The following is a 13,906-nucleotide window of genomic DNA, read 5'->3' as shown; positions in this document are numbered from 1 at the left end:
TTGTTAAAATTGAATAATTGGTCTTTAACTAATTTATTTGGTTTTATATCGATTCATTAACTAATTCATGCATATGCTTATTCAAGGTATTAGAATTGGTGGTTTGATTTTAAGAAGAAACTCTTATGCGGTCACGTGACCAAGTAATTTGGAACACTCACAAAACAATATCAAATTATTTAATAATTTAAGAAGATATTATTTAATTATATTTTTAAAAAATATTTATTTCACTTTTGTGAGTGTGACCAAATCCAAATTATTTGCTCACATGACCACATAAGTGTATCTCTAATTTTAAGTTCTCTTGTATTCTTGAAAAATTTTCATAGCGGATTGAACAATATCACTATCACTGGAGACGGAGTTTGATGATTCCCCCCATTTTTTTAAAAATGATCCTTGTACAAGATTTTTTGCTTACATGTTAAATTTAAATTTTCATAGATTTAAATTTCTTGCCAACGTGAAAATTTTAATAACATTTTCATATAAATTTTCAAAAATGTTTCATGGTGAAAATTACTATTATGCCCTTGGTGAATAATAAAAATTACAACACATATCCACGTACGCCATCGCTTGCCAGCCTGCGCAACCCATCGTGATATGATTTTTTTGTTTTTGGTATTGCAAAATTTGGTGGAATATAATTTTAGGGAGAAAATTTTCATCAAATATATGGTTATATGAAGAATACTAAAGTTCTTGTTTTTTTTTTTAACAACTAAAGTTCTTGTTTTATTCATCATGTTTATGACTCTATATATAGAGCTACATAAAAACAAATCATATATTTTTTTAAAAAAAACTAATTCGGTGGGAGAAACAAGGAGTGAGATGGATAAAATGTAACGTTGATGTTGCGTTTGTAGTTGAGTCCGGTATTACTTTTATGAGTCTTTGCTTTCGTGATACCAATGGATATTTTGTGGCTGATTTGACTCAATGACAGCAGCCGTTTTATTCCATAGTGAAAGGAGAAACATGGACACTATTACATGTTATGAAAGAGGCTATCCATCGTGGATTTGAGCGAGTTCATTTTGAAAGTGACTCAAAATTGTTGGTTGACGCTATCCATTCGAGAAGATGAGGCAATTCGGAATTTAGTTTAATTGTTAACGACATTATTCTTCTTATGTCATTGTCTTATGTATACTTTGAGGTTAAATTTGTCAGGAGACAAACGAATTTGATTACTTATACTCTTGTTAGGGCGGCCAATGTTTGAGCTAGTTTTGATAGATTTTAGATTATATGTATTGAACATTTAATAATTAATACTTAATAATATAAATTAAGTTTGTTTGGTTAAAAAAAAAATTAATCCGATAATAAATTCTAAGCAAATCTTAAATATTCTAAACACAAATATAAATTATAAACTCTACTATTATTTTATTTCAAATAAAATGCTTAACTATATTTAAATATAAAATCTCCAAAAAAAAAATATTGAGGGCATTATTCTCAACTCACCGCACCACCGTTCCACCGTCGTCCGCCGTCGTTGTCTCATCTCTCTGATTTCTGCTCCCTCTAGCAGGTCTCTTTCTACCGCAAAACCCCCCCTTTTTTTCCCTCAATTTCTGATATCTGATTTTTTTTTTGTTAACTTTTTATTGATTTATGGTTATCTCTATAACTCTATTGTTGACTGTTGTTGGTATTGAATTTGTTGAGTTGCTGATTTGTTATTGAATGTTGATTTTGATACAGGTGTTTGGATATTAGGGATTAGATCCGGTAATACCCTGTAACTATACCAGGAGTAGCAATATTTCAGAATACCACTCGTTGATGTAGAAACGATGAACACAAATAGAGATTTTAGGGTTAAGAAGAATTTGTTGAAATATTGGATTCCTTATTCTCTTGGCCACAACGGCTTATAAATAGCAAGCTGGTTACAACATCAACCAATCATTGCAGAGGAAATAATAATACGACAAAATACATAAAGGGCAAAACAGTAATGTATTATTTGCTTCAAATTGTAAAATAACTAAAATTGTAAAATAACTAATTATTCTATGACAGATTTATTGCTGTAAGGTGTTGTTATTGTTATTAAGTTATCGAAACTGCTACGTTGATGAAGTTGATTGATCTATTCATCTATTGTTATTGTTGGTGTTATTGAAAATCTCTATTGATGAAGCTGATTCTACTGCTTTTATTGTTGAGTTGCTGATTTGTGCATAAGCTATGTTGTTATTCAAAAGAAATGTTGATGAAGTTAATTCTTCTGTAACCGTGCATAAGTTGGGGAATGGTTTTCCATAAGTTGCTCAAAAGTTCATATTTATTGATTTATTGTTGTTGTTATTTATTGTCAATTTTTCCATAAGCTGTGATTTGGGATAGTGTGATATCATCTATACTAGGAATGATTTGGAATAGCCAAGCTCTGAATTGAATATGTGGAATGTTAGAAAACTCGATACTAAGGGCAGAACCAAAACCAACTTTTAATGGCTCTAGGGCAAGATTAGAAAAAATGATATATTGTTTCTTCTTTCTGGTGGCATCTTGAGAAAACCGTGTTTGCACATGATGCCTCCCTGGCAAAGCTCCGTTGATAATGCGCCAAAACATTATTTGGTGTCTAGGAATAGTATTCAACTTCCAAATTCTGTTCCACACTTTCCCCTGTTGATCCTGATTTGCCACACCCTCCCTCTCTCCCTGTCCTTCCAGTGCTTGATGATCTGATAGCCTGATTTGATAGTGTAGTGACCATCTTTAGTATATATATCCACATCAACTTATCCTGAACATTCTCATGAATAATAGGTAATTGCTTGATCATGTCTGTAACGCCCCGACTTTTAGAATTATTCGTTTATTTAGAATTTAGTTAATCCTTGTCTATTTTGTTAGGAATTAATGGTTTAGATGTGTTTGCGTGATTATCTAATTATTTTAGTATGTTAAATAATTAGTTGACGGAAATTTGAAGTACACAAGATGAAGTAGGAAAATAAATGATTTAGAAGTAGTTAGAGAAATTGGGCCTTGTAGCATGAATTGGGAGGTGATAAAATAATAATAAATATTAAATAATAAAACAAAATCCTCATAACTTGGAGAGATAAAATAACCTAGGTTTTTTTCTATAAATAGGCTAAAGTAGTGACAAATTAGGATTGCCCACTATTTTACCGAAACAGAAAAATAAAATAGAGAAGAAAAGAGAGGATTCACGAGAGAAAGAAAGAGGAGAAAAACCACGGAGATCACTACTAGACGACAGGTATGTTCAACTCACTTAGGGAATTCTGAGTTTATAGTTGTATGAATGCAGCCGTACTTTCTTTCTCGGGTTATCAATTGCTTGTGTTATGGGTGTTGTGTTGTTTTTACTACCATATGTGTGTTGTTTTCTAATCATGTTGTGTGCCATATGATGTTGCTATCCCGGTGTGTTGTCTTGATGTTTGAAAATTTGTATCTTATGTACTGATAAGGTTGAGTGTGTTGCCGAGTTAATAGTCGAGTTATTCTAAAAGAAAAGAAAAAAAAAATATAAAAACTCAAGAAGTCACAAATCCGGGTTTGAGTTTATTAATTCGAGGGGTCGAGTTTTTTATGGGTTTTGAGAGTCATGATTGGCCGTAAAACAATCCTGAGTTTTCTGAGTCGAGAAAACATCATCACAGGGAACTTTTGGGAGTTTTTAACGTTGTTATTGTTCAATTTTAAGGAGATACTCTAACCTCTTTTAACATGCGATTCGATTGCCGAATATTAAAAATAATTACGGGTATCTCTTTAAAATCGAACGACGATCAAAACGATATATAGAACGTTGAATATCGTTGAGAAACGAGAGAGAAATAACCGGGTCGGAGTCCGGGTCGCACGACCCGTTTTACAGCAAACCGGGTGAAGAAGGAGGTGAACAGTGTCACTTCCCTTCGCCCAGTCGCAGCCCCGGAGAGTGGTGGCGCGTGAGACCTTTAGAGGACTCCAATTGTTTTATTTCTTTTTACAGTAAAATAGTAAATAATTTTACGAGAATTTTGGTACCACTTTGATAATTTTTGGACACTCGTAGCTATTTTTAATTAATTATTTGTAGTAAAAATGTGATTAAAAATATTATAATTTCGTGAAAATTTCCCAAAAAAATTATGTACAGTATTTTGAATATTTAGAACCCTTTGGTGTGATTCACTCTCTCTGGTTCCTAGATTTGAAATTATTTTATAATTGTTGTCTATTAAATTGAGTTAATTTTCTAATTAAAATTGCAAATCAGTTTTTAATTAAATTACTTTAGTCGGGGCTGTTTCGGGTATTAGTCGGTATCTGTTAAGAAGAGTAAACTAATTAGTTTGACTAAGATTGGACTATCGTTGGTGTTGTCTTAAATCGTTGTTCATTTTTAGTAGCAGTGTCGTTTTAGTCATGTTGTTGTAGTTGGTTATTAATAAGTGTTGAGCTATATTATTAATAACGATGTTGAATTATAATATTATAATGATTATAATGTTGTTGAAGTATCATTATTATTATTATTACTATTATTATTATTATGAGGTAGTCATGAGGTAGTAAAGATGTCGTAATGATGTCGTAATGATGTCGTATATATATTATTATTATTATGAGGTAGCCATGAGGTAGTAAAGATATCAAAATGATGTCGTATATATTATTATTATTATGAGGTAGCTATGAGGTAGCAAAGATGTCATAATGATATCGAATTATATATTTATAATGATGTAGTAATGATGTAGCAATGAAGTTGATGAATCGTTGGTAGCGTGTGTGTATTAGCTTGTTGAGTTGTGGTATCTAAGAGTTGTGTTGTGTGAGTATTCAGTCGTCCAAAAGGATAATATGTTGCTTGTTGTTACTATGTGTTTGGCTACGTCTTATATTATTATAGAATTCAGTTAATTGTGTGACGTTGTTACTCACCCCTTTTCTGGTTCGCCCCTATGATGTGCAATCGTAGGTTTTCAGGTAAACAATGATGCTTAGCTGAGAGTCCGGAGATGGCATTAGGAGCTGTCTTCCTTTGCGTTTTCAATAATTGAGTCGCTCTGCTAGGAAGTCCTATGGGGAAACTCTAAATTTTATTTTAGTTGTTTTATTGCTTTACGAATTTTTAAATTGAACCGTGGTGTTTACCTTAGTAATTTGAATCTTTCGGACAAATTAGTTTTGTTTATGAGTTTGTTTCCGCTGCATTTTTATTAAAGAGACATTTTACAAATGAAATTAAAGGGTAAAAATTAAGGGTGTTACAATGTCCCTTTCAAACTCTAGGAATTCTTGATCTATAATCCTCTGATTCCCAATGAAGAGGCTGGCCTTGCATCAGATCTCTTACACAAACAACGTTGTTAATCCCTGTATCAGGAAAGAGGATTTTATGGCCATTGAGATTAGGCAACGTTTGACACCTTTATCTGCCTTTATTAAAGATGTCCTTGGAATGCCATATGCTACGCCAAGCATAGCTTGGGTTAAAACCAATTTTAGCTTTCAATGTCTTCTTGTAGATAGTATTTTGCTTAGTAATTTTAGCAAGCAAGGAATTGGGGTCGATATATAGTCTCCAAATGTTAGCAATAATGCAGGATCGTACAAAATGAAAACTTGTTTTACTCAATCCGTAATTTCAATTTCTTTTGACCTAATTTCAGGCTTTCAGCATTTAAAAAATGGTGTCGGGATTAATAAATGCAAACCCTATCATATACGAAAAGAAGCAGCGTCAACAACGTTCTACTCAATCCCTTCAAGGTGATGAATACACTGTCGAACCAATTGATCAACTAGAGGTTTTTGATATCCTTTTTTCTAATTTCTGTTTCCCTTTCACTTTCATTGGATTTAGGTCTCTTTGGATAGACAACTTATTTTGAAGTGCTTATTAATAAGCTATTTGTATACGACAAGATAAAATAAATTCAAACTATTTTTGTATAATGTATAAGTTGTTTTCATAAGCCATCCTGGAGAACTTATGAAAATAAGCTGAAAACAGCTTATGAACATGTAATAAGCTGTTTCATAAGTTCTCCCAAACAGGGTTGCAAGTACTTGTGTCAGTAGATAAATAGGCCCTTAACTGCCCAAAAAATAAACAAATCTTGATTTAATGTTAATATTTCCTTAATAATTCTCAAATCATATAAGAGATATCAAGGATCCTGAGCATCCATACTCTTTGGAAGAACTCAAGGTGATAACGGAAGAAGCTGTCGAAGTCAATGATCAGAATAGTTATGTCAGGTACTAGGTTTTTTTTGGTTTTTCTTTTTTTATTCTAGTATTTGGTTTATTGAATTTCGGTTCATACTTGGTGTGAATTATGGAATGTCTAATGTGCTTGTTTTATTGGACGGTGATTTTGATTTAGGGTAACATTTACTCCAACAGTGAAACATTGTAGTATGGCACCGATTATAGGTCTTTGCTTAAGGGTCAAGCTCTTGAGAAGTTTGCCTTCGCGGTACAAGGTAATATTATTTTTTTTTAAAATTCCTTTTCCTGAGTTTTGTTCAATGATGTAACTTAGTTTACTAATAGATAGATTGTTTTGTTACGTGATAAGATATGTTCGAATATAGTAATGACATTTGTTTCACTTGTGAATTGTTTAGAGTAGTTAGAGAGAGGCAGATATATTTATTGTTTAGAGTAGTTAGAGAGAGGCAGATTGGTTGTTCACGGGTGGTATTTAGAGTAGTTAGAGAGAGGCAGATATATCTTGTGAATTGTTTGGTAGGGAAGAGAGTATGAATTGTAACTTTAATATTGCATGGTGCTTGACTGCTCTGTATATCTTGTTCTTGCTCGAATAATTTTTTGGGTCCTTACATATTATGTGGGAGAGGCAGCACAGTTTTTTTCTTATTGATGTGAGTTTGTTGTTTTTTATCTTTACAATTCACTGAGAGAGGGAAACAAATGGTGCAGGAGGGTCAGAATTCCTCCTAGAACAGAAACAATAACAAAATATCCCCTTAAAAAAGAATATCAGTCTTTGTTTTTCTTAAAGACAAATAATATTTATGGACGCAAATCCATGCACAAGACGTGCAAAGATTAGAATGTTACACAGTCGCTGCTAATGCACAGAAAACACCAAAACTATGATATCAGTAAGCAACCAATATAGACACCCAACAACTAAATAGCCTGTGGCATCATAACTCACTTATAGCTCTTTAAATTTCATGCTGTCATGAGATCCACTTTTGTTGCAGCCCAATTTCTACATGTTGTCATGACACCCAAATTTCATATTTTAGTCACTAAAAGTATGAACACCGTGACTGCCCTCTGCTGCTCTTATCTTGCCTGCACCATTCAATTTCAAATTCTTACCCCACAAAGCATGGTCACATCGGTTGCACTAAGTGTATATTGCAGTGCTTTTATATTCTCCAATACAAACAGGTTTGATTACGATAAAATGACAAAATCGAATCCCCTTGATCCCAAATCCTGAAAGAAAACCTTCAGCTAAAAACCAAACAAGATGCTCGAGACATAATACATGCATTATGCCATCAGCAACCAAAATCCTAGTTCTACTCTGAAGGGTCGAAGGCTCGTGATACCAATTGTAACGGATTTGTTACTTTGGATTATTTGGGAAACCGAAATAATCCTAGTTCTATGAAATGATACTAAAATTGAATAGGAAATAAAGCTAAGATAGGAATCATTCTTATTGAACTTAGATCAAATAGTTGCAATACAAAAGGAATTTGAGATGTGAAAAGAGAGTTTGGGAGAGAAGAATAACAACTTCACCAATCACATAACTCACAAAATACTCCTATTACACTATTAATAGTAACTCATTTCTCCACATAGTCCCATTATTTGGGCTGAAGTTGACTAACTCCTATTTGGGCCTACCCAATATGGTGGGTTCATTACAATACCTTCCCCTTTAAAACCAACCTTGTCCTCAAGGTTGTAAAAATTGCTCATAACACAAATTTTACCCGGATCCCATTGTTTGAATGGTGACCACATAACTGCCGTATAGTTTCTCAAATGTCCACCATCTATCCTCATCAACATGATGGAAAAAACAATGGCAAGATTGCCAGGAAACAAATCAGTAAAATGATTTTTGTGAATAACTAGCTGATCCTTAGGAGTGTAATATATTGCTGGAAGATATGCCTCACTAATACCTTGTTCATGACCATTCCAAAGTGCGGTGCATTTATGATTAAAACAAAACCAAGTATTTGCAAACGTCTCAAGAATCCACTCCTGCACAAGTAGCAAACTCTCATAGTCTGAAGCATATTCACTGCCTAAAGATATGAGTGGACTTATCCATGTTGTGAAAGTAAGAATGTTGTGAGTAGTAACATAACCACCTTGGCAAATTTGCTTTTGTTCTAAGTCCCTGCAAGCCTTTTCAACAACAATACAATAGTTTCCTCTTATAAACCATTCACCACATGCATATTGATAAGTGTATCCCAAAAACCATTTCACACCACTTCGAGAAATGTTAGATCCACAACTGTGACACTTTGTGCATTTTGGGAATAAATAGAACCCAATATTAACATTCTTATGACAAGGTAGAAGTTGCAGACAATAACAAATATGACATGTCCCTTTCTCTGTACCACTAGCAAGAGACAACAAGTTGTTATGGGTATATGTAAACCACGCAAGAAAGCCATAAACCCAATTTCCATTCCGGAGTTTAAAGGGAAACTTCACTCCACAAATGTGAGAAAATTCAAGATATTTATCAGCAACAACACACTGATATATTTGAAAAATTCCACAGTGTGATTTTGGCGGCACTCTCTTATTATGCATAAACACATGGCTTCTACAATGTGGTGAAGTACAAAACAAATTACCAGGATTCGACTGTTTCATGTCATAATCCTTGCCCTCATCTATGAGAGGAGGCCCAAGCAGAGGTAGCAGACTAATAACATAGTCTGGTGATGGCATATTGGTTTCCAAAGCAACCCGAGCAGCAAACACATCCTCGTGTGGTTTCAGCAGTAGACTCATTGTGACATTGCGAGAAATTGAGAGCATCGTTTGTGTTGTGATCTTCAGACCAACAGAGCAAGTAAGAGCATAACTAGCATCTGACAGTAACTTCATTGTTGATAAGACGGAAACCATGGTATAAAGATTGTTGTCAAAAATATTAATAACCACAAGTTGAGACAAGATGCTCAAGCTCACAGATATCAAACCAGTCACACTATATCTATTTCGATAAAAGCTCCTAAAGCCAATCAATTTGGGAAACGTAAGTGTAACAAATTCCTGCAAAACCACCACTATGTGTTCTATGTCGGGAGGCTCAGGAGGTGGTGGAAGAACAGCGGTTGCTCGCGTCACTTGCAATTCCCCTTGGGTCGATTGAAATTTGTGACCACCAGGTTTTGGCGACGGTGGAAACATTAAGTGGTTCTCAATGGCTACACCATTAGGTGGTTCAAGTGATAGTTGAGGGTTCCATAATGCACAATCTGGTGGTTTTGGTGGTGGTGAATGTGTTGGGACATTTTGTCGAACATAAGATAGGCATGTTTGAATTGAGGCAGTCAATGACACCATTGTGTTCTCCTCCAAAATTTTATCACAGTGCAATTGAAACTTAGGTTCCAGACAACTAGCTTGTTTATTCCCTATACTCATAAAATGCAACACAGGAGGAATTTCACAGTGCAAAGACAAACCTTGATTTCTCACAACATCCTTGTTGCTGGCATCGACATGCTCTGAGTCAGATATTGTAGAGTCTTCATTAGGGAAGAAATGCATGGCAATCAAGTCCTGGGAAGAGGAAAATATTGTCGTAACTGGAAGAGCTTTGATCAACGACGATTCTACGATTTTCCCGATGCAATCACCGATTGTATTCACCATGGATTTCAGTTCACTTTGAACCATAAACTCATCTGCTCGTGGGATTTCTTCTTTCCTCTGCACATTATCAGCAGTTGATTTGTCGATATCGTCAGCAACAATGACAGGCAAATTTGCAACCAAACTGTCCAAATACAGCGTCGACGGTTTTGCAATTGGATTTTCTCCGTTCACCGATTTGGAAGAAACAATTTCTTTGTGCGACAGGTCCATGGTTCTTGTACACAACAATAGTTTAATTTCATGATGAGATTTAGCTAAACGCTTATCAATTTCATGAAATGATGCCGCCTTGGGTGAATTGAGGTGAGAGTGAATCGGTTGTATCAGCGTTGAATTGGATGAGTTCGTAACACCATGGGAAGAGCTCCGTGAAAAATATTTTCGTCGTAGATCGGCCTTAGCTTCAATACGGTCCCAGACAGTGTAACCGGGTCCGTCCAAATACGCTATTTTCGCCCATTCAGCATTATACTCTGCTTCGATGTCTTTCCAATGAGCTCCTACGGCATTCGCCCATGTATACTCTGCCATGGTGAGAATGAAAGCACCAATGAAATGATACTAAAATTGAATAGGAAATAAAGCTAAGATAGGAATCATTCTTATTGAACTTAGATCAAATAGTTGCAATACAAAAGGAATTTGAGATGTGAAAAGAGAGTTTGGGAGAGAAGAATAACAACTTCACCAATCACATAACTCACAAAATACTCCTATTACACTATTAATAGTAACTCATTTCTCCACATAGTCCCATTATTTGGGCTGAAGTTGACTAACTCCTATTTGGGCCTACCCAATATGGTGGGTTCATTACATTCTACTCTGGAACTCCAATGGAATTTGGTGAAATAGAGCTAAATGTAAAGATAATTTGAGAGTTTTTGAGAGAAGATATTTGTTGAATTGTTTGATCGATTAAGTTTCAAATGAGGTACAATGCCTTTAAATATAGCCACAAAGGCTACAAAGGTAAATTGACATAATAAAAAACTAATATTTAAAATACTAATAACCTAATATTTCCTGTTACAATGATAATATATACTGTCAATCTATTATTGCCTCCATATTTTTTATACAGAGAATACATTCCATGTAATTACCGATTGCATGAAAGATTCAACTGATCTTTGAAACCCCTTATGTTTGTCTTGATGATATTTTAATTTTGTTAGGTGGACATCAGAGTAGCACCTGGATCTCACGCAACTGAAGCTACAGGTTTTTCTTCATCTTTCTTTCTTTTTTTTCTCCCTCCGTGGTTATGTATAACCCATGTTTTCAGTGAGGCTTTTATTTGTGTACCGAAGCCTTCTCTAGTACTTTACATGTTTGGTCTAGAAAAGTTGTACAAATGTGCCAAGGGCACGGCACGGGTAAAATGTGCACAACTTCTTTAGTACTTTACGTTTTTGTGATTATGGGATTCTATGAAGAAGTACCAAGGGCACGACACGGGTAAAATGTGCACAACTTCTTTCTTGAAGCAATACACCTATCACGCTGCTGATGTACCTTTTACAGAAAAATTGCCTTATAAATATTTAGATTTATTTGGGGTGGAAAATATGATTTATATTTGCTGCTTCATTTTATTGGATAAATCTGAAGGAGCAAATCAATGAATTGCCACACATTTCTTTAAATTTGGCTAATGATTTTGAATTCTCAATTATGAATCATAGATCATAAATTGGACATTCACACTTATTATATTCATTAATCTTGGTCAAAAATATGTTTGCAGTTAACAAACAACTGAATGATAAAGAGCGTGTAGCAGCTGCACTTGAAAACCCAAACCTTGTGGTTATGGTTGATGAATGCCTTGCGCCATCTTATGATTGAAGGAGCTTTCTTTATTCCCAATTCTACGAGTATGTAGATGCTTTTGAACCTGTGCTAGTAGTTGCTCAATTTTATTTGTATGATATTTTTGTTTAGATTGCTGAGTACACAGTTGAAGGTTTTGATAGTTGTGTGAGGGATCATGGTCTTTGATTATTAGCTCTAGTGAAGAAAAGGAAAATTCTTTTTAAAAGTTGTCAGCTTATGTTTCATGGTCATAGATTATAGAGCTGTTGAGTTTATACTCAATTTCTGTCTACATTCTTATAATAGATTGAAGTTTATTTAAAATTAAAATATATCATTTTGCAGAATATAATTTTTCTATAGTACCTTTTTTTTTCACTCACCATGTTTAGAATGATATATCTTGAACTATTATGGCGATTACTGGTACAACTGGCCATGGTTGAATACTTAACCCACTATTTTATGTCTCCATGAAAGGAAATATAAGAAATGTAAAAATGTATGCACAATATTACAGTAAGTGCTGTAGTCCGTAGATGATGTTCTTCAATAGAAATAGGACAAACCATCATTTAGTTCCTAAAAGTGTAACACATTGTCATAACAGTCCCTGACTTTCATGAAAACATAAATCAATCCTCCATGCAGGACTTTGTTAGTCATTTTTGTCCCGGATGATAAGTAGGGATATTAACTCTTTGAAAATTGCTGACATGACCATTTTGATGTGTCATTAGGGACCAAAATGAAAGAAAGACACAATTATTTTCCTCCTTAAAAACCCAAAATCTGAATAACAGAAACCCTATTTTCTTCATGTTCCTTGCTTTATAGCCCAAAAACATTAATGTACACTTGCATTGAAAGAAGAATCTTGACTAAAGTATAAGAAGTAAAATCAGCAACATTATATTTGATTGACTGTCCTCCTTGGGGCATTGTATAGAGCCTCTAGATTGGCTTAACTGTTAATGTCATAATATAAACAAGAAGCAGAATAAGGAGTAGGGGTATTGATTGCTCAATTGATACTCACTACTCAGTTCAAGTAGTGTGAATTAAATGCAACAGACTTTTTTATAATATGGAAATTGGTAATACTAGTGGTATAAAGCTTGATGTTATTTCCAATGCTCAAAAGGAACAAGAGACCATGAGGACTGACCTACAGACCTAGTAGTACATTTACACTTACGAAATTCTGGTTCAATTATCTAAGTAGCACAAAATAAAGCTACTGTCATACCTCTTACTTTGGTTGCAACGAATGATACTGAGTGCCAATGCTTTATTCCAATGCCTAATGTTGAAAACATGCCTTCTCAAATTCACCGGATGAAACCTTTTCTCCGATGCCTAATGTTGAAAACATGACTTCTCAAATGCAAAAGGGTGGTACAACCATGTAAAAGGTCTAAAATGTGTTTAATTCTAAATCTGCAGCAAATAGTAGTAGATGTGCATGCAAAAAGTGCAATTTCTATTAGCAATGATTCAATCTCTCAATGTGATTCAAATCTGCTTCTTGGTCGAATTCCAGGTGATGAACTTCCAAGTTTAACAAATAGCTCCTTTATGTATTAAATATGGACACTATCATAGTACGGATGCAGAAACTGAATATCTGGAAACAGAAATTGTTTCTAATAATTGAAAATCATGGAGTGATGCGTCCACGAAACTTCTCTAATACACATTATGCCTTTCTTTCCGTTTGGTCTCCGTGGCCGACCCAACACATATTGAGATCCGAGACAAATTATAAAATGAGGCTTTTTAATTCTATTATAAAATTTTATTTGTCAAGTTTTTTGGGATGCAAAATCATCTATTAAATTGTAATAATATTGTTGAATATTTATTTTTCAATCAATAACAAAGTTTATCCATTTAATATTTGTTGAGAGACATTGTTGATCTTGCGAATATATTAATCATCTTTGATGTTTTTCTCTATTTGACAACTTTTGAGTATAAAATGAGAAAGAAAAGTATAACCGAGCCATAGAAACATATACTTAGTATGTATAATCATAAAATAGACTCACATTTTAGCTTAACCAATGTTATTTTATAGGAAATATAAAACTACAGTATACTCAGTACCAAGTCTAGGCAAAGGCCTATTTTTCCCTCTCACGAGTATATTTTTGCAAGGTAGTTGCCCTTCAAAATGGTC

The 13,906-nt window shown here is 34.1% G+C and overlaps 4 protein-coding genes across 5 annotated transcripts in view; 3 read left to right on the top strand and 1 right to left on the bottom strand.

The window, feature by feature from the left end:
* Positions 1 to 12,017, top strand: part of LOC123907641 (protein AE7-like) — a 40,640-nt gene extending 28,623 nt beyond the window's left edge. The window contains exon 7 of the transcript XR_006809292.1: positions 11,876 to 12,017. The gene's annotated coding sequence lies outside the window, so the exon portion shown is untranslated. The remainder of the gene's footprint in view (positions 1 to 11,875) is intronic.
* Positions 1 to 13,906, top strand: part of LOC123907640 (protein AE7-like) — a 40,474-nt gene that overhangs the window by 17,658 nt on the left and 8,910 nt on the right. The gene's annotated exons all lie outside the window — the stretch shown is intronic.
* LOC123907642 (protein AE7-like) lies at positions 1,438 to 11,881 on the top strand. 2 transcript variants are annotated; one of them, XM_045957988.1, is made up of 6 exons: positions 1,438 to 1,551; positions 5,661 to 5,811; positions 6,153 to 6,258; positions 6,386 to 6,485; positions 11,085 to 11,130; positions 11,657 to 11,881. In XM_045957988.1, exons 2-6 carry the CDS (start codon positions 5,685 to 5,687, stop codon positions 11,755 to 11,757), a joined length of 480 nt encoding a protein of 159 aa, XP_045813944.1. In that variant the 5' UTR covers positions 1,438 to 1,551; positions 5,661 to 5,684; the 3' UTR covers positions 11,758 to 11,881. The 2 variants fall into 2 exon arrangements, with proteins under 2 accessions (XP_045813944.1, XP_045813945.1); XM_045957989.1 differs by having other exon boundaries at positions 1,439 to 1,549; positions 5,667 to 5,811.
* LOC123907637 lies at positions 7,680 to 10,718 on the bottom strand. The gene is made up of 2 exons (XM_045957979.1): positions 8,373 to 10,718; positions 7,680 to 8,262 (listed from the first exon to the last, which is right to left on the bottom strand). The coding sequence occupies exons 1-2, from the start codon at positions 10,435 to 10,437 to the stop codon at positions 8,249 to 8,251; spliced, it is 2,079 nt and encodes a 692-aa protein (XP_045813935.1). The 5' UTR covers positions 10,438 to 10,718; the 3' UTR covers positions 7,680 to 8,248.

This window comes from Trifolium pratense, linkage group LG2 (genome assembly GCF_020283565.1).
Source record: "Trifolium pratense cultivar HEN17-A07 linkage group LG2, ARS_RC_1.1, whole genome shotgun sequence".
NCBI classification, from domain to species: Eukaryota; Viridiplantae; Streptophyta; class Magnoliopsida; order Fabales; family Fabaceae; genus Trifolium; species Trifolium pratense.
This window is presented reverse-complemented; position numbering and strand designations above follow the sequence as displayed.